General features: G+C 42.0%; 1 protein-coding gene across 12 annotated transcripts in view; it reads right to left on the bottom strand.

The window, feature by feature from the left end:
* Positions 1–25,461, bottom strand: part of NFYC (nuclear transcription factor Y subunit gamma) — a 75,464-nt gene that overhangs the window by 1,698 nt on the left and 48,305 nt on the right. For 5 of the 12 annotated variants that reach the window (XM_075997070.1, XM_075997059.1, XM_075997079.1 and 2 more), the window contains 7 exons: positions 23,768–23,887; positions 21,951–22,064; positions 16,958–17,053; positions 11,864–12,037; positions 6,779–6,937; positions 3,650–3,757; positions 769–828 (listed from right to left, as the gene is read on the bottom strand). In XM_075997070.1, coding sequence (XP_075853185.1) covers positions 769–828; positions 3,650–3,757; positions 6,779–6,937; positions 11,864–12,037; positions 16,958–17,053; positions 21,951–22,064; positions 23,768–23,887 — 831 coding nt within the window. Of the gene's footprint in view, positions 1–768; positions 829–1,837; positions 1,950–3,649; positions 3,758–6,778; positions 6,938–11,863; positions 12,038–16,957; positions 17,054–21,950; positions 22,065–23,767; positions 23,888–25,461 lie in introns of all 12 variants that reach the window. The other 7 variants (XM_012735808.3, XM_075997087.1, XM_012735810.3 and 4 more) reach the window with 3 other exon arrangements.

Raw genomic sequence — 25,461 nt, 5'->3', positions numbered from 1 at the left:
GCAGGAAGATCATTTGAGCCCAGGAGTTTGAGGTTGCAGTAAGCTATAATGACACCACTGCACTTGAGCCAGGGCAACAGAGCAAGACTCTGTGTGGGAGAAAAAAAAACAAGAACCCTACAGAAACCCTGGCATGCGGGCCTAGCATGTGGTGCTAGCAGAAGCCAGAGGTGAGTTCTGATGCTAGCTCTCCTCTTTTGGGCAGCAGACAGCACAAGTGTGGGTGTGTCGTCCTACTGTGTGCCCAGTGGTCTCTGGGACTGTACTGTGAGAGGAAAGCAGGAGGGAAAAGGGAAGATGCCTTCCTTGCATGGGTCTAATATTACTGAATTTCAGGAACCGAGAGAGCCTGGGAGGTCACATGTTCTCTGCATTTCAAATAGCCCATGCTATTAAAAAAGCATCATGGCTTAGGGGAAAAAAAACAGTCCTAGAGAGGGACATAGGAGCCTCACATTCCAGTCCTGGCTCTGTAATGAACAGCTGCATGAGCGTGGACAAGGCACTTCCCATCTCTGGGGTTTAGTTTACCCATCTGTAAAATGGCAATTTGGGTTACATGTCTAAGACTATTTTTAGTTCCCACAAGTCTATAAATCTAAAGCATATGCGCCTTGATTTAAAGACTGTTCTTGTTTGAATGATTCCTGTCCACTTATTGTTAGTGGAGGATAGGACAGTTGCCCTAACCATCCAAATGCAGATATCACCTGCTACCCTGCCCCCCAACTCCTCACCCTCTGCCCCTGCCCAGGGTGGGTACCCTACCTGTCCATCTGTGAACTGGCTGAACTGCTGCTGTCCTTGCTGGACTTCAGTCTGTGTAATCTGTAGGAATCAAGATGGCAAAGTAGGCATGTCAGCTGCAAGGGTCTGGGCCCACCAGCCCACCACCGAGGAGAGGGTTGTGAAGATCAGGTGAGACAACACATTGTGCCCAGAAGGTGCTGGATGAGTAGTAGGAAGGTAAGGGTCATTCCCAATCTCCTAGCACTGATGGCTACCCAAAGAGTTGACACCACATAGGCACACCAAGAACCCTGGAGCATGTAATAATACAACTCTACATGTCAGTATATTTATTCTAAAATCCATTTAAAATCCCCCCAGAACGCATCTCTCTCTCAGGTCCACCTATGCCCCCCAATCACCTACTCACCTGAAGGTCTGAGGCTCAAACAGAACACCTAGCTTCTATGTGCTATGGTTTGGGGTAGACATCCTAAGAGTCCTTCAGTTAGTGAAGGCAGACTGCAAAACATTGGGCGAAGTGGTGAGTGGTCCCTTTCATTCTTGGAAGGTGGGCTCCAAACCAAACCCTTATCACCCAGATTATCTGAATGGAATATGAAACACCCTGGCAAGCAAGTGGCCTTGGCCCTGGCAGTCCTCATGGCAAACCTATGAAGTACTTTTTCCGAGACAGGCAATGTGCAGCCCTCTGGGCCAAGGGAGGGGGGAGAAAAAAGGGGGAGGGGGGGAGGAGCAAGGAAAATATTTATCACATGTACTTAAACCGTTACATGAGGATTTTAAATGGATTTTAGAATAAATTTACTGACATGCAGAACTGCATCATATATATAATAACAACTGCTGGGAGCAGCTGGGTAAACTAGAAAGAGGACTGGAACGTGCACGTGTGCATATCTAAGGAACACCAGACTGGTAACATCCTCTGTGCACCATCTCGAGTCATCACAGCCAGCCTGCAAGGTAAGGGCTGTCCTCTCAAGTGTCCTCATGGTGGCCAAAAGCCACCCTGCAGGCCTACCCATGAGGCTATCAGGAGTAAGAAAGGGGACAGGCATGAGAGGGCTTCATGATATTTTCTTACTATTGTTTCTTAGTTTGGGTTCTTCTCCTTCCATCAGTCTATAAGCTGCTTGAGGGCAGGAGCTAGGTTTTGTCTTTACATCCCCCATGCAAAGTAAGTATTCAAGAAATGTCTGCAGAATAAATAAATGAGCCTAAGATAGATGGAAAATACTCCTCCATAGATAAGAAAGTTAACTATGCCCTGTGACCAGCAGGATGGCTATTCACATCAGCTGAAAAGAAAAGCTTAATTTACCTTTAAATTCCATTTGCATATTATTTATTCAGCATTCATTCAACAAACATTTATTGAGCACCTACTAGGTGACACGTTGTCACAATTACAACCTGTTTTGGCCGGGCACGGCAGCTCATGCCTGTAATCCTAGTACTCTGAGAGGCCAAGGCAGGTGGTAGATCGCTCAAGGTCAGGAGTTTGAAACCAGCCTGAGCAAGAGTGAGACCCCGTCTCTACTAAAAATAGAAAGAAATTAATTGGCCAACTAAAAATATATAGAAAAAATTAGCCGGGCATGGGGGTGCATGCCTGTAGTCCCAGCTACTCAGGAAACTAAGGCAGAAGGATTGCTTGAGCCCAGGAGTTTGAGGTTGCTGTGAGATAGGCTGACGCCACGGCACTCTAGCTGGGGAAACAGAGTGAGAATTCTGCCTTAAAAAAAAAAAAACACCACCACCTGTTTTTACAGAGATTTTAAGTGACCTCAGGCATCCACTTCTTCCTTTTCCCCCTCCTCTCCCCACTTTCTGCCTTTGGTTCTGGTCCCAAAACTGACCTCTGAGAAACCAAAGAACCCTTCCTTCTCGTTTCCTCCCACTCCCATGCCATGAAAAGTTTTCTGGATCCCAGGGAAGAATCTTGCAAGATTAAAAAAAGAGAGGGATGAGGGGACCCAAGGGTATGACCAATCTTAAGATGTGACTCAGTGTCAGTGAGCCCTAAGGAAATTATAGAAAAGCCCAAGTCCTTATGGTAGGCGGGAAGTGGGTATGGAAAGGGCCCTTTAACGATCCCAGAGACTATATGGAACTCAGAAGCCTTGCTTTTGGCTCATTCCTCACATTTTCCCAAATGAGATCTTTGGAGACCTGCTCTACAAACTCAGCTCTGTCACCACTGTCAATAGATACATCACCAGAAATGCAACTGGGCCAGACGGGTCCAGCTCTTAAACGATTGCTGCTTTTTTTGGGTCTGAGGCAAAAGAATCCATTAACAATGCCTCCCTTTGACCAGCTCCCCCCATCCTCTGCCAGTGACGCCCATGTCCCTCAACACCCCCAGGCCCAGAGAGGCATCCCCCTTAGCCTTTGTGACTCACAGCCTTCATCCTGTAGGGCACAGGAGGAGAAAAGATGGGCAAACTTTCTGGGTAGGGACGCATGAGGAAGTCAGGGTAAAATCTAAGCAAGCTTTCCAAAGACCACAGGAGGTGCCAGAACATGACAGTTATCCGGGTTTAAAGATGGAAACTCGGCCTGAAGATTAGGCAGTCTGCAAATGCTTGCTGCGGTCTGATGTGCATGCACACATATTAGGCTTCTCTCAGGCACCCTCAAGACTTCTCTTAACTTGCATTTCTTTGTGCCTCAAGAACTAGATGGTAAGAGACATACTTTGAATCCAATCTTCAAACTACCCCCCCCCCCAATCTCTCCCTTGGGTTATAGAACGGATATAAAGGGTGTGGAGGTGGGTACCTCTAGCTGAAGCAAGAGGAAGCAAGTGAGTCGTGTGCTGCACATTCCTTTTGAGCCAGAAGCCAGCGACTGCTGGTCTCCAACTCATGCCTGGTGTCTCTGGGACACATACCTGTTGGGCATTGGTGGCAAGTGTCTGGATCTGTCCCTGCACGACTTGGGTGCCTGATACAGGCTGGGCTAAGCGGATATACTGCAGCTGGCTGGCATTGAGCTGCACCTAGGGCAAGGGCAGAGACAAAGAGGCTATAAGAGACTGAGCACAATCTCAACCAGGCACACTTTCCATGACCAGAGATGGTGATTGCCCTCTACCCCTCAAACTCTCCAAAGAAGCCTACCCTGAAAAAAGTTCCTTTTCAACAGAGGTCAAAATAGGCAAAAACACAAAATCCCCACCCCACAAGACACATAACACAGAAAAGGATATGTTCCCCGAGTAGACTTTGTGAAAAACTCCCAAGAGATCTTGTCACTTACATGAGAACAGCATGGCTGCATGCTCATCATTCGCTGGCTCTTGGCTGTTTGATTAGTTTATTTTAGGAACATACCTCAAAGCCTGTATGATATTGTCAGAATGCCTGTACCTTAAGTGTGGGCCTCTTCCCCTCCATCTCCATACTTCTCAATACTGTGAAGAGTTCCAGTGTCCACTGGGAGCCCAAAGCAGACGTCCATCATTCCGCACCAGAGCCCTCATACTGCCCAGTCCCATGCTGCACATCTTGGGAGCTGGCCTGCTTTACTATCTCTGTCCCCAAGAGCCAGGACCAATGTGGGTCTGTTGGACTTTTAGGATCCTTAGTGTTCAGCACTAGCTTCTGGCCAAACACCTCCCAAAGGGAAGCAGAATCAATAAGCCTTTCACAGAAAACCCCATCATGGGAAACCAAAGCTACAAAAGTGCCCTTAGAGTCCCTCATGCTTCCGATTAAATCTCAGATAATATAATAATACCACATGCTGCATTTAATTGTGTGCTAAAAGCCTTAACTCAGGCTCTTAACGCTCCAGTGTACCATGAAAGTATTAGTGCTTTGAGCTAGGGATGAAGAGAGGACCAAAGCAGTTACAACGTGAGAGGAACTGCAGGTTGGCAGGGATAATGGTTAGCAGAGGACTGCAGACATTCACACCCTTGATTTAGGGGAATCAAATCAAATAAGTTCTGAGAGCATGGGCAGATCTGGTCTGTCTCCATCTGGGGACCCCAGAAACCACCCTCCCTAGCTACCCAGCCTGCCTATGTTGCAAAGGGGAGTTTCTTGAGGCTGTACAGGCTAGTCTTGCCTCTTTACCCTGGAGCAAATTTTCCTCTAGCCTTCAAAAGCTGACTTCATCACAAGAATCTTACTTCTGTAAGGAAAATGCTGATGGGATAAAGCTGTACTCTTAAATGCAATGTTAAATTGCTTCTATGAAAATTCAACCTCAAAGGACTTAAACTACCAATAAAAAACTAACTCTGAAGTTCTTGGTAGACTATTCCAGAATGGCCCATGTGAGGCAAGATGCAGAAAGACAAAATCTAAACCATTAAGAATCTGGTTCAAAGGAGGTAGGGCAAGAATACTGTGACCTGCAGTCATTTCTTTCCTGAGAATATGCCAAGAGGAGCTTTGGGGAAGTTGTGGTGCCAAGCCTGAATTCCCCACCAAATTCTATCATGCAGCTCCTGGGTAGTAATGTCAAGTGGCTTGTGGGGATAAGGGCAGCAGGGTGGATGCTTGGGAAACCTCATCTGCTGAGTGATGATGGCTGGTCCCATGAGTCACCAGAACTCTAGGTAAGGCTCACAGGATCAAAGACTAAAGCCTTGTCCCAGGAGTGGGAGAAGGTGCACTGATAGCCACAGGGACTTAACACTTTCTAGCTGGGAAGAGCTCCTTGCAGAAACCCAAATGTGAGTGAAAAGCTGTGAGCCAAATGGTTCCAAGCCATTCTTTAACAGAAGCAAGAAGCTTTCCTTTTAGGCTTCTGTTAAGACATCTGGGGAGGTTCCACCCCTCAGCCTAAAGAGTCTCACAGCTTTTTACATTAAATACAGAGCTAATAAGCCTGCCTCTTAGGTTTTCTAAAGGAAAGCAATGTTTCTTTCCTGAAGCTCATCACTATTACAAGCACTATTAATAAGATGCCTGAAAAGTCTAGAAATGCAGACTCCTGCAGAAGGTGCCTGAGACCAGTGAATGAGGTTCACTGGTCTCAGTAAGGCTGATGATGAGGTTGTGAATTCTGCAACAAATCTTCTGGGCTAAGGCCCTGTGCCCCAGAGGGTTAAAGTTTCTGCAAAGTGGGAACTCTTCTCTGGCTTAAATGAATTTGTTTTTGTGCGTTCACATGAAAAAATGAGAAGGATTCAAGAAGTCTTGGGGTTGGTGGCTGAAACAATGAGCCAAGACAGAGCTCAGTCACCTGGAATTGATGGGTATCACCATGTATATGTGTGTGGGAGAGACACACACCATTGTCCTAAGCTTTCTTTTAGCCTATTACTCTATTAATAAGAACAGTTCCTAAACTGAAGTGAGGATACTTTTCAAGCTTTTTTCAAAGAGGGAGTGGTTTGCCAACTCCAAATGAGTCCATACCTGCCTACATTTACAACAGGAAGGGTAAGGGGCAGGAAATACAAGGGTTGCTCCATTTCACTCACTTTCTAGTTTTTGGTGGCAAAATGACCAATTATACAGACAAGTGTTAAGGCAAGGATATATTTTACAAAAGAACAAGTACAAGTAAAAAAGCCAACAAATCTAAGAAATGAAATCCCTCAAGACACACAGGAAGCAGCAGTCCTCATGAAGGAATGGATAAGTTAAATGAAAGCCAAAAATACACTTTGCTGCAGGCTCCACTGGGAACTGACTCATGAATATGCAACAAGTGTATTTATGGCCTTCCCTATACACCGCCCTCTTATTCTCTGCTAATCAAAAGACAAGACTGCCTCACCGGGCCTTTGAGCCTTGGCATGGGATGGTGGTTACAATGATTTCTCTGCATAGCCGGAGAGAGGAGAGATAGAGAGGAGCTACCTCACTGTGGTGAACCTGAACCTGGACTAAAGGAAAGCAGGGAGTAAACGTAGTAAGCAAGTTGTGATAGTGGAGGTAATGAGAATATGGGTTAAAAACAACACATACACACTACTGTGTGTATGTATATATAAAATCTTTAAGTATTTTCTTTTATAAAGCTGTGAAGGGAGCATGCAGACCTTTAGGGCAGGGCTTACCGGGATCTGCTGGATCTCTCCTGTGTTAGTGATGATCTGTTGCATCACCTGCATGGTCTGTCCAGTGCCACTCTGTGCCTGTTGGGCTTGACCCTGTGGCTGGGCCTGGACAATCTGCACCTGCTGACCTTCTCCAACCTGCATCGTCACGGGTGTGGTCTAGAAGAAAGAGTCATGAGAAAGCTGCATGAGCTCTGGCTCAGAGCCCATAGGATTGACAAAAGGTTAATAAGGAGCAGTTAACCAGAAGCAAACCCCCTTTATTAGTGCTTAAATTCATCTTACCCTTAATTATAATATTACAGGGTCCTCTGGGTTTAGAGCATTACTAAAGTTACTCTCTGAAACGAATGATGGGAAAGCCAAACAGATTTCTAGGCTCATAGTACAGAGTATCTGCCTGGGCCCCAAACATAAATCTCTATGCCTCAAATGTTGCAACTTTTCACAGCCCATTCAGTGATGGTAAGGCATACACGGTACAGAAAAAAATCAAATCAAACTGTCAAAATCATGACAGTTTACTTGGGAAATGGCCAAAGTCAAGTCTGGAGCAGGTGAACTTAGAGGGCAAAACTAAATAGAAAGTGGGGTCAATAGGAGTTTAGTAAGTTCAGGGCCCTGCACTCCTTACACATGTAAGACATTAAAAGGAAAATAAAGCACATGGGCACATCTTTGAAGCTGGCCCTTGTGCAAGGCTTTCACCCCCCTCAGGCAGCAGAATGACTCCTGCCCACACTGACCAGATGGCTGCTCTGGACCACAGCGTGACTTCCCAGAGAGTAAACACCATTAAAACCTAAACTCTTAACTAAGCCTACACCAGATCAACAGAATTTACTAAAGCAAGAACCTTAACCTTCTAAAAATGGCAGTCTCAGATTTAAGACATTTCTGTCTTATGTATATGGCTTGACAGGTCCTGTGTCTCTCACACACACTTAATGGATTGTAGTCTTATGAAACATACTCTTTTGAGAGATGGTAAAGACATGAATTTGTCAAAAGGGTTAATCATTCCCTCAAATCTCAAAACTTCAACCCTAGATATGACTTTTACAGATTACCTAAAGCAGTGAACCCAGCATATCTGGCTCATCTGGTGGTGGTAGTGATGAAAGGTGGGTGGAGCCAAGTTTAAAAACTACACTTGTACTACTGACCCCTGACACTGATTCGGACATGATGTCTCCCCACTCTGAATTAAGAATCACCTCAGGGCCAGGCGCGGTGGCTCACGCCTGTAATCCTAGCTGTTGGGAGGCCGAGGCGGGCGGATTGCTCGAGGTCAGGAGTTCAAAACCAGCCTGAGCAAGAGCGAGACCCTGTCTCTACTATAAATAGAAAGAAATTAATTGGCCAACTGATATATATAGAAAAAAATTAGCCGGGCATGGTGGCTCATGCCTGTAGTCCCAGCTACTCGGGAGGCTGAGGCAGAAGGATCGCTCAAGCCCAGGAGTTTGAGGTTGCTGTGAGCTAGGCTGACGCCACGGCACTCACTCTAGCCTGGACAACAAAGCGAGACTCTGTCTCAAAAAAAAAAAAAAAAAAAAAGAATCACCTCAATAAGATAACTCTGGGAGTCTCAATGAATCATGGACTTCAACTGATGTTGCTACTCTGATGTTCTTAATTCAGACTGCATAAGTCTACTGAATATTACGACTATGCATCTATAGTTACAAGAGAAGGGAACATATTCTGGGAACTATAGATGAGATTCAAGGGATTACTAAGTAGAAATTACTATTAGGCCATTAAATATGAAATGTCTGATTTCAAATCAAAAGTATAGCTTATTATATCTCAAACAAGAAGCAGTACAATCTAAGTATGTGTTAACTATTGACACGGTTTTGCCATCTTAATAATAGCTTTTTTATGACAGCAGCAAAGAAGCCTAGAGAGTAAATGGCAATGAAATCATGAAAGGTGTTTAAATTGCATCTTGAGAAGTCAATATTTTTCCTTGCAAGAAGTGGTCCAAAGCCTGGAAGAACTTAGTTGGTTCAAGGTCTGGTGAATACAGTGGATGACAGAGTTTCCAAGTCCAGGCTCCGTAGTTTGAGCAGCATTGTTGTTCGTGCAACATGTGGTTGAGTGTTGTCTTCCAAGAAGATTGGCCTGTCTCTACTGACCAATCTCAGCTGCTTAATTGCAAGCATCCTCATCATTTCATCCAACTGGTTGCAGTAGACATCGCTGTAATTGACTGACCAGGTTTCATGAAGCTATAGTGGATAATAGCAGTGCTGGACTACCAAACAGACACCATTAACTTTTTTGATGAATATTCAGTTTTGGACTGTGTTTTGGTGCTTCATCTTTATTCAACCATTGTGCTGAATGTTTTCGACTGTCATCAAGAATCCATTTTTCATCACACATCACAATACAGTATAGAAATGGCTTGTTTGCCTTGATGTCATGACAGCAAAGAAAGGCAAAGCTTCAAGACAATTTCTCTTCTGACACTTGTTTAATTCATGTGGAACCCATCTATCCAGCTTCTTTACCTTGATGATTTGTTTTAAATGGTCCAATATTGTTGGGATAGTAACATCAAACCTTGCTGCTAATTCGCGCATAAGTAGAGATGGATTCGCTTTCACTACAGCTTTCAGCTCATCATTATCCACCTTGATCTCAGGTTGCCCATGTGGTTCATTTTCAAGATTACAATCACGAGAACAGAACTTCTAAACCATCCACAGATTGTGAATTCATTAGCCACATCCTTCCCAGACATTTCGTTGATATTTTTAGCTGTCTGCATTGCATTGGTTCCATGATAAAACTCATATTTGAAAATAACATGAATTTTTGACTTATCTGTGGTTTCACAAAAATTGCTCTAAAAATTTTTTTGAAAGATAATCAAAGCTGTAACCTATGTTTGAAAGACTGAGGAGGTACCTACACAATAAAAACAATACAAGAAGCATCAAAGTGAAACGTCAGGGATAGCAACTGTCAAACTTAGGAAATCAGACATTTCATACTTAATAACCTCATATTACTGTAAAGTGGAGGAGGGTAGGAAGAAGGATGAGAAGACTGTTCTGAGTAAAAAGTACATGCAATAGGCTAGGACGACAGGAACATCTCTTCCATTCTTGTACTGCAATTTTTAACTCAGGCTATCTCCAAACCTCCAGAAATAAGTTTCCAATTTATGACAAAAAACACAGGAGTCACTTTACCAAAATATGCATTCCTTACAACTTTGCTTTAATATATATTCTATCCTGCAAAGGATATTTGGACTCAATTTGAAACAGCTATCACTACAGGTCCAGGGAGGTGTGACAACAAGAGGCCACCCTGTAGCAGCGGGACAGCGTAACAACAGCCAAAGAGATGCTTGGTGGGTACAACACTTCACTGTCCTCACAAGCCTTATTAGCTCCACGCTGAGCAGGTTTGGGTTGGCAGAGAAGAGGACAGATGAAATTCTCGCTGACTAAAAAAAACATGCATGCTGCCAACTCATCACTGTACTATATCAACCCAATTTTCCCAAGAGGATTTCCAAGGTATTTCTAAATCACTTTAGGAAAATGAGGGCTTGTGTTAGCATGGCAGCTGTCAAATCACGTATGGTGTGCCCTGCTGTCAGGGCACAACAGCCATGAGCTTCTTAGGATGATCAGCCAATCAGATCCAGGCTTGGCAGACTCCCTTGAAGTTCTCTCTGTGAAGGGATAAAGCCTTTGGCAGGTAAAGCTCTCACCACTGTAGAGGCACAAGCATTACCCAAAGGTGCCTTAGGCAGCATGGTGCAGTGAACACCCTGAGGCAGGGACTGAGCTACAATCATCTTTGAATCCCTCCTGCCTAGGCACAGTGTTTGGCATACAGCAAGACCTCAATGTTGTTGTATGGATAAATAAATGAACAGAGGATAAAGCCTAAGATCATAATTAATATTTAAATCCACCTCTACCCCAATTTTTTTTCTTCTAGGCAAACCCAGCTCCATACTAAAAGACACAGGCTATCCAGGATGTGTTCCCTGCCTATCAGTTCCCCTAATCAAGTTCTACTTTCCTATCACTCCCTAGAACTGTTTCCCACTGCAAATCTTTGCTTGTGCCATGCCCTCTACTGGCAGTATCATCCTTTCACGCTTTATTTGATTACCTTCCATTGTTCCCTCTAAGACTCATATTATTCCTTTGGGGAACAGTCTTTGACCACCTCCTCTTCTACTACCTCCCTCACATCTTTGTTAGGTTCTCCTTTTGATGTGCTCCCCTAACTCCCTGTACATAATCCTAAGAATGCCTTACACTTCCCACATGGTGGTATAACCTTTGAGTATTTGTACCCATAATTAGATTGTGAATTCCTTGAAAATAAGGACTGTTTTATTCATGCTTGTATCCCCAGTACATAGCATAGGACTTCATAGGACTTTATCCACAGGGGATGCTCAATGTTTGATGAAGAAATACAATAATGATTGACAGAGAATTTAGATTCAGAGCTCACAGCACATAGTTCTCTGCAGTCTTTCAAGACCCCCTCCCCCAAAACATGAATGTTATCACTCTCACAACAATACTACTGGGGAAAGAAAGAATCCTCTCTACTATGGTACAAAGAGAAGGTTACCTGACATAGATATGATGGGACAGGGAAATGACAAAGAGGAGAGAGGTGTGCAAGCAGGCAATGACATCCAATTTCCCCTTAATTGCACAAATTAGTTTTGGCCTAGATATGGACAGCAGGTATGGAGTCCATTTAAAACACCTCCTACAGAGATCCCACTACTCTTCATGGGGGCATCATAGAGATTTTTTTTCCTTCTATAATTTCTTAGCTCAAAGGGATCCCAGAGAACATCTTATTCACTGTACTGTCCTCACTTGACCTATGAGAAAAACACAGTCCAGAAAAATTAAGGTGACATTTCACCTCAACAGCTGAATCTGGGGAAAAGCTCAGGTTTCCAGACTTCAATTTCCATACCCTGCAATCACTTGGTTGCCTCTCTAACCTAGTCAAGCTTTCCCCACCCCAAACCTAGCAGGCGCTCTCTTGTTGGGTGGGCATCTTCTGCAGCCCACAGACCTGGCCCTGCTGAGGCTGTGCGATGATGATCTGCCCAGGCTGGATGGTGGTCGTGGAGCTGGTGGTCTGCTGGCCTTGCTGCTGCCCCTGGACCTGGACGGCAGTGGGCTGCTGAGCCAGCGTGAAGTAGTACTGGACGGGCTCGGCAGGAGTTACAGACTGGCGCACCTCCTCCTGTGGGGTGGAAGGAGAGGCAGGTAAGAGAAAAAGAACCGACTCAGCAGCCACCACAGTGAATTTCCACTCTTCCCCCAAACAGGCCATGTGCAGTTGCCTGCTGAATGCTGAGCTCTCCACATCTGAAGCCAAAGGAGAGTGGAATTCGAAGAGACCAGTTGTGCTAAATCAAACTAAAAATAACAGATTCTTCTATAGGCTTCACAAAACATACAGCCAATTTTCTCAAGTACTGAGTAATCACCCTTTGCGTGATGAGTTGCAAACGGGCAAATAATTATCGTAACTAAAAACCACGCACCAGCAGTGCCTGTCAATAAATGCTGTAAAGGTCTGTGATCTGAGAACAGTGCTAATTGCAAGCATTGGAAGATGCTACCCAAATATGCCTCTCAGGCCAGCTCCCAAACTCCCAAACAGGCAGCACTCTTCTTATTTTATACCCACCACCTCAGGAGGGGACAGAACAGGTTAAAGCGAAACAGGAATTTTCCTAGGCTGGAATTTCTGAATCAAATGTCAGGATTGAGAGCACTGGTAGGCAAGTACCCAGCTTTTCACAGCACATCGAAAGCTCTGTGGTCACTGATGAAATGTCTATCCAGCGTCACATCTGGTTCTGGTTGTACTTAGCCACAGAAGCGCAACCCAGGGGGCCTGATGGACAGCTCTCCACTGGGGTACTGCCTTGGCTGACTAGGGAGGTCGCGTTCTGTCCGATCTGCCGAGTGAAGAGACTGCTCCTTCTTCAGCTGATGTTTTCCATGGCAGAAGGAGTAAACAACCCTCTCCCAGCCACCTTGAGCTCACAGCTGAGAGTGTAGGATGTTTACACACACTACAGCATGGTTACAGCCCACAGGGTCTGGGCTTGGTCGGCCCCTGACCACTGACACAGAGATCGACGTTTGATCCGGAGTGACCTGTGACACGTGGGTGACCTTGTCTGGGACAACAACAACAAAAAAAAACAAAAACATACAACCACACTTTGGACTAGCTAAGTAAAAATATTAGCTAAATTTGATCACTTCCTTGTTTTGGGCAGTTAGCCAGGTTCCAGAAAAGAGGAAAAGACACTTGTTCAAGGTACAGAGAGACCCTGTGGACTGCTTCAAAGTGCCCCAAAGTGACATTTACCAAGTTGGTGCTGAGTCCATGCCCTCACTAGGTTAGGTGCCCCGAACTGTGTTTCCATAGCACTGTTCTCATTATACTTCTTTGTACTGGCATGTCAAATATACTGCCTGGCCTGCTAAAATATAAACCCCATCTCTCTCTTGCCCCTAACCATCCCCACTACTCCTGTGTAGGCACTCAATAAGTATCTGCTGAATGATGTATGGATTGAGATAGACAGGCAGACAGAGGCTGGAAAGTACTTATCGGAATCCAAGTTGGTGGTATGACTTAGTCTCTTGAACCCAACAGCTGTTACCAATACGAAAGAGTCCTAAATTCTCTTTCGCCACACTTCTAGGATTCTGTAGCCATAGTGTGGGGAGAAGTTGGTGTCCCCTGCAAATGGGGTTGGGTATTCTTTTGTTTGCTTGATAACTGCGGGCCAAGATACTAAAACTAGTACTATCAATACCTAGCCTCTGAGAAGCGTGGGTCTCTACATGACAAGGTTTCCTGATGGCCATCCACTCAGCCTAGGGAGATACTTGTAACATTCTGGGTTTCTAAGCAAGTCCTTAAACATAAACCAACTTTCTAGGTTAATATATTCTGTGCTTCAGATCCAAACAGTTTTCACCAACATGATTATGCTGAGGCCAAAGAAAAAGGAAATCCCCTTTTATTTTCATCTACATCTCAATTTCCAGAACAATTTAAAAGTGACAATGTCAACTCCACTTCAACTTCAACTTTTGGCATTTATATACATAAAGGTCAGCCTAGCAAACTAGGTCTTGGCTGTGGCAGGGATAAAATACTGATACCCTTTTCAGCCTAGAAGTAGAGGCCACCTGTACTTTTCAAAGCGGTTGAAACCAATTCAATGTGTTTATTTTCCACTGAGTTCTCCTGTCTTATTTTATAAAAAACACAAATCGCTAAAGTCCAGACATAACTTGGAAAAGCTCTTGGGTAATGAGAGAGTATAGAGGACCGAGAGCCCCAGAACCGTTTGTAGGAAATCTGGGAGCAGGGAGACACTGGCATTTCCTAGCCCTGACCTGTGACTGTTCTGTCTCCAGTTATCCCCAACTAAAGCTGATCTAGCATTGAATGTGGTCTTTTTGCCAGACAAAAAGCAAATCCTTTAAATACCCCTCCCAGAAGTCAAAATACCCCTTGCCAAAAGCCTGTGAGAACAGGTAAAGAGCTCCTTCTGCACTGCTTACTATATCCTCTTAGATTGTATGTTAACTAGGCAGTGTCTAGGACACTGTGACTATCAAGTAGTGGCACCTAAGTTAGTGTTATTAGGACAAGACCCAGCTGCTGTCAAATCACTGGAACAGAAGGAGGCACATCTAAGGTTCTTCTGCATTATAAAGACTCATTATTCTGCCAATGGAAGTCAAGCCAGTAAGGGAATGATGCTTGGTTTAGAAATGGGTGAAAAGATAATGACATTTCAATGGGCAGGAACTTTCAACTCGTAGCTTCAGTGGGGCAGAAGTCAGGCCTCAATTACCTTCTATTTTCAAATAATCTTTACTTACTTCCCTGAAGAATAAGAGAAATTCCCAAGCATCTCTGAGAAGTCAAGGGCCTTACACCCACAACTCAATATTTCTGGCTAGTTCCTTTTCCCAGCAGTGGGAGATCACCCCAAGTGCTAGAACACTCCCTTAAGGACCAGATCAATCCAGAATGGGGCACTTGCTCAACTTTAGCAGTGGCCTCCCCAACCAGAGGGCTTGCTTTTGCAATCTTTTCAGAAGCTGAGTCTGACAAACAGTGCCAGAGAATGAGCAGCATCAGATCCCAGAGCCATCACCATAGTGTTGTGCAGCCAGCCACAAGGAGAAAAAGTGCATTTGCTTCAGTAGCAAGAGTGAACTGCTGCCTCCTTCAGAAAGGGTGAGTTTTGGAGAGTAGGCGCTTTTAAAGGACTTTAGGAGGTGCCAGCCAATTTGTAGCTTGGGAAAACTTCGTGTCTACAGAGGATTGAAAATGCTATCTTAGAATTTCAGGCTGGCTTGCAGCAATCTCAACCTTAAAGGCCAAGCAGCAGCTGTGCCGAATAGGATGCCAATCAATGGCTTGAACACCTACAAGGAACTAAATCCAGGCAGCAAGAAGCTGTTTCAGCTAGACACACTTTAAAGGAGATGGATCACAGCATTTCAAGTCCAGCTAGGATGGAACAAGGAGCTGTCTGACACACAGAGAACCATAGGCACCGAGGAATTTGGAGGAAATGACAGGATGTGACCCTTCTCTCCAGCCAGTCCATTCAGCAGGTTCAGCCCACAGAGAACAAGGAGGTAGCACAATGAGAATGAGCAAAGCCTGATTTCATTAGAGAACTCAACATCTTATTTTTAAAGGGGACTTCTGATAGACACAAGGAGAAAAAAAATTCCATCAAGGAAAGCAGGTGTGTGATACTGTTTCTTCTGAAGGAAGAGAAGTGGTCTGAGTTCTTGTGGTTGTGACTTCTCAGAGAGGAGGGAAGCACCCCAAGAGGAGGAACTGAGCTTATGGGCACGAACCTGTAATGTTTCAAAGCCAATGCGCAGCTGGGGATGACCGTGGCAGCCTGCCGCTGTAAACATCCGACTGAAAGCTCCTCTGAACACCTTACAGCTTCCAGTCAAGGATGTTTACAGTAGCAAAGACTGCCCAGAAAGAACGGAGACGCAGTGAGGCACACTCTGCTATAGTAAGGAGGTGACAAAGGGCTTGCTAATCCAAAGGCCCCCATACAGGGTCAGAATTATAAATGGTGATTAGAATGCCCACTTCTCCTATACTTTCTCTGACTGCTTATTAATATGGGCCAGCAGGGGGAGAATGGGTATCACTGAATGACTCTATTTCTAGGGATAATATACTAAGAAATAATGTGTTAAAAATACTTACAAATTTATTAAAAAGTAAAGCAAGCAGAACAAGGCGCAACTTTGCTCCTGTGAGACTCTGTCACTATTTCCCAAGTGTCTCTACTACACCTAGTGAGTCATGCAATCTGCGTGCCTAAAACAATGAGCTATTATACAGGATTGGAGTTTATTTACAATCACAATGGAGAGCTATATGCACCCAAAGTGCTAAAAAAACCAATTGATTTGGAGAGGGGCAGGCAGAAGAGAGAAGAAGGGAGACATTCATTCTTTCTGTGATTGCTTAGAAGACAGTTTAAGTAGTGGTTCTCAAATCTGGTTGCACATTAAAAGCATCTGGGGAGTTTTTATTGAAAAATACTGATTCCTGGGCCCCATCATTACAGATTCTGATTCAGCTGAAGTAGGTAGAGTCTGGGCACTGATTTTTTTTAAACCTCAACAGGTGATTCTAGTGTGCAGCCAGGGCACTATATAAAGAAACACAACACAAAATAAGAGAAAACTAAGTTCATTCTCTCCAAATACCACTGTATACCCAGAGAAGCTGTTTCTTAAAAATCTAAAATCTATAACTTGCTGAGAATATTCTCCCATCCCAGATGAAGAATTCTGATAGACTTCCTAAGATACCTTGAAACGAATTTCACTTTACCATTTGTAACTAAGTTTTTAATCTTCATTTTGTCTATTTTCACTGAAATATCATATCAAAGGCAGTGAGTTAAAAGTATCCAAAATGAGTAACAGAAGGCGATGTTAAGGATGAATCTGGTCTAGAGAAGAGGAACAAAAGGAACAGCAAATGACTTGTGCTGAGAGAGGAGGAGCATATCTGACACCACGTGCAAAGTGCTCTTCAGTCAGCAGCAACAGCAGTGCCCTTCCAGCTCACCTGACGCTTTGGAGGTTTCAGTTCATCTCTTGGAACAATATCGATGAGAAAGTCAAACTGATCAAATTTTGTAATTGCCATGGCGATATCATTCCTCTGTAACAAAGAAAAGCAGAGTGAAAAATTAGCCTGGGGAGAAACTAGTTCACCTGGCTTTACACCCTCCAAGTAAGATACGATGACAAGTTTTAAGCCAAACTAATACTCATGGCCAAGTCTATAGCTGAAATAAGTACAACGAAACTCTCATAAACTTCAAATGATCGGGCTTAGTGGACAAATATCAACAAAGAAGAGATATAGTAACTCAAGCTTTAAAACAGGATGTTTGAGCCTCCAACCACTATTATTCTTGCTTGATCCTGTCCCAACTAAGGCCCTACCCACAAATGTCAAATTATCATCCTTCAGTTAAATTAATACAAATATAGCAATCTCAACAGACAGGTAGGTTTCTGGTCATTATGTGGTTAACAAAGCTAGACATCATTCAATCTTGCAACCTTTTTTAGGCCATAAATACTATTTTGTCTCTGGTTCACAAGTAGTTGTAATCTATTTTGAATTTCTTAGATGAAATCCTAATTCAACAATTTTTTGCAACATTTTCTAGTCACTGGATTTGTATATGTCAATAGTTCCCACAAAGCTATGATTTTTGTTTTGGATTTTTATTGCAATTCAGAATTGCAATGAGAAATCCATGGCTTAAATGTGGTTTCATGTGATACGAATATTAGAAGACTGAAGTTCCTAGAACAGAGGCTGGGGTGGGCAGAGAACACAGGCGTCATATGACTAATGATACCGAAACCAAGGCCTACTCTAATGGGGTTTTCTCTCCAAGTGTGCCACTCCTTTTCTTTCAGTAAGAAAATTAAAAGAGTTTTAATAAAAACCAATATATTATGTATAGTTAAGATTTCTGTATTTTACTGAAAATTTTAAAGCAAAAGAAAACAGGAAAAAGCATTGAACTCTAGTGAATGATATGCATGTTGAAGTATTTAGGGGAAAGTAAACTTTGAAATGCACTTAAAAATAAATGACTTAGCCAGTCGTGGTAGCACTACTCCAGAGGCTGATGTGGGGGGATTGCTTGAGCCCAGGAGTTTGAGGCTGCAGTGAGCTATGATGATGCCACTACACTCTAGTGCAGGTGACAGAATTAGACCCTATCTCTAAAAAAAAACACTTTTTGTTAAGAGAGAAAAAATAGAAAAAAGTAGATGACGTCAAGGATGGATAGAGGAATAAATATGACAATAAAACAAAATGAAAATTGAACAAATAAAACATAGTAAAATGTTAATGGTAGAATCTAGGTGGTAAGTATACAGGTATTCACTATAAACTTTATTTATGCTTGAAATTTTCATAATAAAATGCTGGGGGGAAAAGTCAATACACTAACAGAAATCCTTGGCAACCTCTATATACCACACCTTAAGAGAAGGTGACTCATCAAGCAAAACAGGAGAGGATGGAAATTTTCTGTTTTTTCCTTCCCTTGTATCTGTTATGGCCCCATGCCACTGAAATGCAAAACTCCAGTCTACCCTTCTTGCCAACCACCAGCTTGATAATAAACCCTCCCAAGTGAAGCAGGGCACATCTTAAGACTGCCAGGACTCATTTAAGAGTGTCACATTTTTTAAATAATGTCACTTACTCAAATCTATCTAAATGGTTTATCTATGGGTAGAATAAAGGGGAAAATATTATAATCACCTCCAAACAACGAAATGTTCTAGAGCATTTTGGAAGCATAGATATACTTAAATTGGTCTTTCTAAAATCTTAAATTTGCTTTTAATGCTAATAATATTTTATTGAGTTACTATTCATCTTCAATAAATACAGAAATCTTAATCACAGTTTGATGGATTTTGACAAACCCAAGTAGATAACACCTAGATAAGAAAATAGACAGTTCCCTATAACCTTTTCCAGTTAATTCCCTCCCCTGCCCCAAACTCTAATAAATTTAAGGCAACCACAACTCTGATTTCTATCACTGTAGGTGGTGACAGTATATGGTTTCATACACTGTGTAATTTTTTCCTCTGGTTTCTTTTAACATACTATTTTTGATATTCATCCATGTTGTATGAAGCAATAGTTTCTTTTTATTGCTGAGTAGTAATCCATTTTATGAATATATCAGAATTTGTTTATATTTAGGTTATTAAGTATGAAATGTCTGATTTCCTTGAGTACTACGTTTGACAGTTGGTATCACTGACATTTCACTTTGACACTTGTTTTATTTTTATTGTGAAGGTACATCCTCAGTCTTTCAAATGCATGTTATGGCTTGTCATTATCTTTCTAATTTTTTTTAGAGCAGTATTTGTGAAACCATGGATAAGTCAAAAATTCATGCTATTTTTTAATGTGAGTTCTGTAATGGAACCAATGCAATGCAGATAGCTTGAAATATCGACAAAGCATGTGGGAAGGATGTGGCTAATGAATGCATAGTATGTGATGGTTTGAGAAGTTCCGTTCTGGTGATTTTAATCTTGAAAATGAGCCACATGGGCGACCTGAGACCAAGGTGGATAATGACAAGCTGAAAGCTGTAGTGTAAGCAAATCCACCTCAACCTACAAGTGAATTAGCAGCAAGGTTTGATGATACTATTCCAATAATATTGGACGATCTGGAACAAATCGGCAAGGCAAAGCAGCTGGATAGAGGCTACTGCATGAATTAAACAAACATCTGAAGAAAAATTGTCTCCAAGTCTGCCTTTCTTTGCTGTCACGACATAAAGGTGAACCATTTCTACACTGTATTGTGATGTGTGATGAAAAATGGATTCTTTTTGACAACTGCAAGTGTTTGGCACAATGGATGGATAAAGATGAAGTGCTAAAACACAGTCTAAAATAGAATATTCAACAAAAAAAGCTAATAGTGTCTGTTTGGTGGTCCAATACTGCTATTATCCCCTATAGCCTCATGAAACCTGGTCAAGATTGATTACGGCAGATGTCTACTCCAATCAGTTGGATGACATGATGAGGATGCTTGTGATTAAGCAGCTGAGATTGGTCAGTAGAGACAGGCCAATCTTCTTGGAAGACAACGCTCAACCACATGTTGCATGAACAACAATGCTGCTCAAACTATGGAGCCTGGACTTGGAAACTCTGTCATCCACTGTATTCACCAGACCTTGAACCAACTAAGTTCTTCCAGGCTTTGGACCACTTCTTGCGAGGAAAAATATTCAATTCTCAACAAGCAGTTGAAAACGCCTTTTGCAATTTCATCGCCCCTCGCTCTCTAGGCTTCTTCGCTGATGGCATAAACAAGCACTATTAAGATGGCAAAACTATGTCAATAGTTAACACATACTTAGATTGTACTGCTTCTTGTTTGAGATATAATAAGCTACATTTTTGATTCAAAATCAGACATTTCATATTTAATGACCCAATATATTCCTGTATTGATGGCTGTTTTCAAATAGCTAGTATAAAAAAGGTTATTTATGCCTTTTATATGTTTTAGCTAGTATAAATAAGGTTATTAATATTTTTATATAAGAATGTCCACATTTCTTTTGGGCACATACCTAGGAGTGGAATGACCGGGTCATAAAGTAGGAATCCATTTTATCAGAAAGTCCCAAATAGTTTTTCAAAGTAATTGTACCACTATACATTACAACCAGCAATAAATGAGTTTCAGACAATCCATTTCTTCATCAACAGTTGGTATTGTCAGTCTTTTTATTTTAGCCATTTTAGTGGGTGTAAACCAGTATCTCATTATGGTTTTAATTTGTATTTCTCAGATGACTAATGATGCTGCATACCTTCTCATAGGCTTATTGGGTCATTTGTATATCTTCTTTCTTGAAAGGCTGATCAAGTGTTTTGCCCATTTTATTTTTTAATCTGAATTGATCTTGAAGGTAACTTTAATTAGATCGCTCCAGACCCACAGATTTACTGCACAGCAGCATAAATTAAATTTTGTGACTTCAACATACATTGCCATTCAATAGAGTTCAATATTTTTCTTGTTTTATTCTTGCTTTAAAATTTTCATATAGTAAAGTACATAAATCTTTACACTAGAATACAGGCTCCTCAAGAATAGGAATTTTTGTCTGTTTTGTATATTATTAACCCAGAGCCTATAACAGTACCTGGCACACTGCAAGTATTCAATAAATATTTGTAAAATAAACACATTCATTTTTCAATTCTGTAGGTAAAAGGAAACAAGCAGAGTAAACATAATTTACTTTCTTAGCTTTGTTGTTAAAATACTATCCCTGTTTTATGCCTATCACACCATTCCTCTTATACCTGGGAGACCTTTTCTCCAAGAGGTGGGGGCTGGCTGTTTAGGCAAGGGTCTCTAGAGCCAATGACCAAGGGTTCTACATATAATATGAATGTTGATTTGCTGGATCAAAAACAAAATAAAACAAAAAAGAGGAAGAAAAGGATTCCCAGGAAGGCAGACAAGGAACAAAAAAAGCTAATGAAATTAGTGAGATTACGGATTCTTCCTGGGATTGTCCTTTCATAGAATCTCTCCAGGCTCAAACCAGAAGTTGTTAACATCTAGAAACAGGTAAATACTCTATTACTTGAACTTCTGTTTATAGTGAAGGCTCATCAAGTGAAGAGTCGGGGTCTGGGTTTAGGGTTTAGGGTTGGGGCTGGGGTTAGCGTTGGGGTTGGGGTTAGGGTTAGGGGTTAGGGTTTGGGGTTGGAGTTGGGGTTGGGGTTAGGGTTTAGTCACTGAGCTGTGAAAACCATGAGAGAATGGGAAATTAAGAATCTTGGTGGTGAAATTCTACCACCATGACTATAAGGTATGTCTGCCTCCCAACAGTGGAGATGCCAATTACATGTCTGCTTGACAGATGCCTAAGTAAGAACAATCTTTTGTCCCAAGTCACACAATAGAAGCAGGCCAAGATGCTGCTTGTCCTATATTTCCCAATGTAAATCTGTAATATTACCTGTAGAGTCCGGCGCTTGTTATCTTCTGTGTGAATCCAGGCTCGCAGAGTCAACTCTGTGATAAAAATCTGGGCTGCCTTGGCAAATAGCACAGGGGCTTCCGCACTGATCATCTGCAACAGATGTAGGCCCTCCCTGTCAATCACCAGCATGTCATTGAAACCAGTCAATTTGTTTCTTGCCTCATATGGGACTAATGGAGCAAGGGTCAGAAAATGAGATGGTGGTGGTCTTAAGATATTCCAAAGCAAAAGAAATCCATAAGTAAGGAATATGGCCGGGCGCGGTGGCTCACGCCTGTAATCCTAGCTCTCTGGGTGGCCGAAGCGGGCGGACTGCTCAAGGTCAGGAGTTCGAAACCAGCCTGAGCAAGAGCGAGACCCCGTCTCTACTATAAATAGAAATAAATTAATTGGCCAACTAATTTATAGAGAAAAAATTAGCCAGGCACGGTGGTGTATGCCTGTAGTCCCAGCTACTCGGGAGGCTGAGGCAGTAGGATTGCTTTAGCCCAGGAGTTTGAGGTTGCTGTGAGCTAGGCTGACGCCACGGCACTCACTCTAGCCTGGGCAACAGAGTGAGACTCTGTCTCAAAAAAAATAAAAAGAAAAAGAAATCCGTAGGTAAGGAATAAAGCAGGTAACAGGAGAAAGAATACTTACTTATCTAGCACCTACCACATGCCAGGCCCTGCGCAAGGCACTTTCTTACGCTCATCATAGCCTTTCAAAGAAACTAGGGTTTACAAGAGGTGCAGTGACTTGCCCATAGCCATTGAGCCAGTAAGTGGCAGAGTTTCAGTTCTCATCAAAGGAGGGACATTATGGGGAAAGATAATGGGCTTGAGAGCCAATGGATTTAGGTAAAACCTCAGGCTTCCCTTCCTTTTGGGATTTATTTTTCACATACTGAAAAAGAAAATAACCTTCCAGTTTTATTATGGAATCATATGAGATAATCTATGTAACCAGCACAGGGCTTGGCACATAGTAAGTGCTCTAACAACATAAGCTGCCCTGATGTGTCTGACTTCAAAGTTCAAGCTCTTGGTCAAACAATGCTCTATACCTTTGGCGAGGTGGTCTATGCAGGCTAGAGCCACAGGAAGAGCTCTGGAGTTAAAGAAGCAGTACATGAGAAATGGGATCTTGATTCTATCAGTCTTGGTGCATCGCTTAACCTCTTTGTGTTTATTTCTATGTCTATAAAATGGAACTAATAATTCTTATCCTATCAAGTCTCACTGTGAGAAGGAAAGGCGCTAATAAAAGAGAAAACTGCTATAAACTGATAACTTTCTGTGCAAATACAACAGACTATTAATTTTGTGTAGTTAAGAGACAGAGTTACTCTTTCCCTCAGATTTATAAAGGGAAAGGAGGAATATAGAAATGGTCAATCTCAAGTAAACCCTCTAGTAAGTGTAATTCATATAAAAGAAACTCAGATGAAAAGGTTAGAAAAGGTACAATGTCATCAAAAATTTATTAGAGCTCAGATCAACAAACTATAGATTGTAATAAGATTCTAAGATGATGACACTGTCTTGTTGATTTGATGATACATGATTACACTACACTATAAAAAGAATTAAGTGATATCACCTGATTCAAAAAACAAACACTATCTTTTTAACATTTGGAAAAAAAACAGATACCTCCTAATTTTCAGAGATAAAAATTAAAATAACTAAAGCTTTTGATTTTAGTTCACTGAACAAGTTTAGACAGGAAATAAAAAAGCAACAGAGAGTAACAATATTTTTGTTTTTTGCTTAATTAAACTGTGAACCTTAGAAAAATAAGCAATAACCTACCCATGATTTTCGCTTCACTATGAATAAGAAAAATGAATGTGAATTCACCTTCACATCTTCATCCAGTTTCATAATCTTCTTAATACGAGCCAGTGGGAGTTCCTGTACTCGGAAATCTTTCTGAAATGGCAACAAGAAGTGTGTAAACAGTGGAGACAATCAACAGGGTGGCAGAACACAACAGGCAGCAGGAAACACTCTGCATAGTTTAGGAAATATGACAAGAGAGGAGGTAGGTGAAATGAAGAAAGTGCAAGCTCCAGAGCAAAATTCTTCTTCACTTAACCCATGCAGTTTCAAACAATTAAAGGGTTTTAGGAAAAACTTATGACGGCCTCTAACAGTGCCCTCATGAAAGGTAGCCCCAAACAATATCAGGTTCTTTGCCTCAGCACAATATAGAGGTATATTATGAATAGTTTCTTTTCTTCTAAGACAATTTACCAGTCTGCAATATGCAAATTAAAATGAGATTTCTGGCTCTGGGCATTCCTCTAAACTACCAGTTTTTCTTCCATTCAGAGACTATAAGGGCAAGTGCCAGCAATACCTGACCACAGTGACCTATAGTTTTTTATAGCTGAAACTGGCCATTTATGACCTTTGCTCTAACCTGACAATAGAAATGGGGGGAGAGGCTGCTTTCTCATCACAACAGCAAGGGCATAGTCTCCAAAATTTGCTTCAGGGTAGAGGTAGACAGGTATGCGAAAAGGGTCAGGGTGAATTTATTAGCTGCCTTTTAGGAACAATTCTGCTACTTTTTTCTTAACAAACAGGACTGGGGTGGGGAGAACCACATAACCTGACCGTGAATGGGATTTAGGAAAAAGCTTTTTGACCGGGACTATTCAATTATTTGCCATTTAGGCCCTTTTTTGTCTTATTTTGAAACTACTGATTTTTAAACACATGCCCAAGGATGGATGCAATTCTAGAAATAAAAATCAATTTTGAGTTTCAGAGCTGCAATGAAGACAAAGGTGCAAAGGCAGAGATTAGCTAAAATCAGCAAAATCTCTACTGGGACTAGGTGTCAAATGATTGATTCTATAAGTGGTCTGAAATATGACTCACCAAACCCAATACGCTCACCTGGGAATTTGCATCATCACATTATGGAAGCAGCAGCTATTATTTGAGACATGATGTAATTAACAAGCATAAGTGAACTATTTTCCCCAGACCAACAGAAAACTGCAAATACATGTCAAAGAAGGCATTTTGGAAAAACATCACTAGTCTTCCCAGAATCCATTTTATGATTACAGAAAGAAGCAACTATTAGGATAAAATGTACACCAAGACATCTAACGTGTCACAACAAACCCAACAAGCTCCTTGGCTACCACTCAGCTCTACAATCTGCAAAAACTAATTTTTCATCTTTTCCTTTTCCAAATTAGGTATCAAGATTTTCCAAGAAGCTTCTACTAAACTAACCCTGAAGTGCCAGAGACTTAGAAGTCCAACTTATTAAAATTTCACCAAAAGGAGACAGCAGGGTATATTGATTCTATTCTTATTTTTTCTCCTCCTCTTTGATTTACTCCTTCAAGCAACTCAACTAATAGTGAACGTATGATACCTACTACTATGCAAAAGATACAAATCTATTCCTACTTTGAAGAACTTACAGTTTGTCAGAGACAGTCACATAAAAACGTTATTATCCCCTATCCCATATGGGGTGG

Source organism: Microcebus murinus, chromosome 2 (genome assembly GCF_040939455.1).
Source record: "Microcebus murinus isolate Inina chromosome 2, M.murinus_Inina_mat1.0, whole genome shotgun sequence".
Classification (NCBI taxonomy): Eukaryota; Metazoa; Chordata; class Mammalia; order Primates; family Cheirogaleidae; genus Microcebus; species Microcebus murinus.
This window is presented reverse-complemented; position numbering and strand designations above follow the sequence as displayed.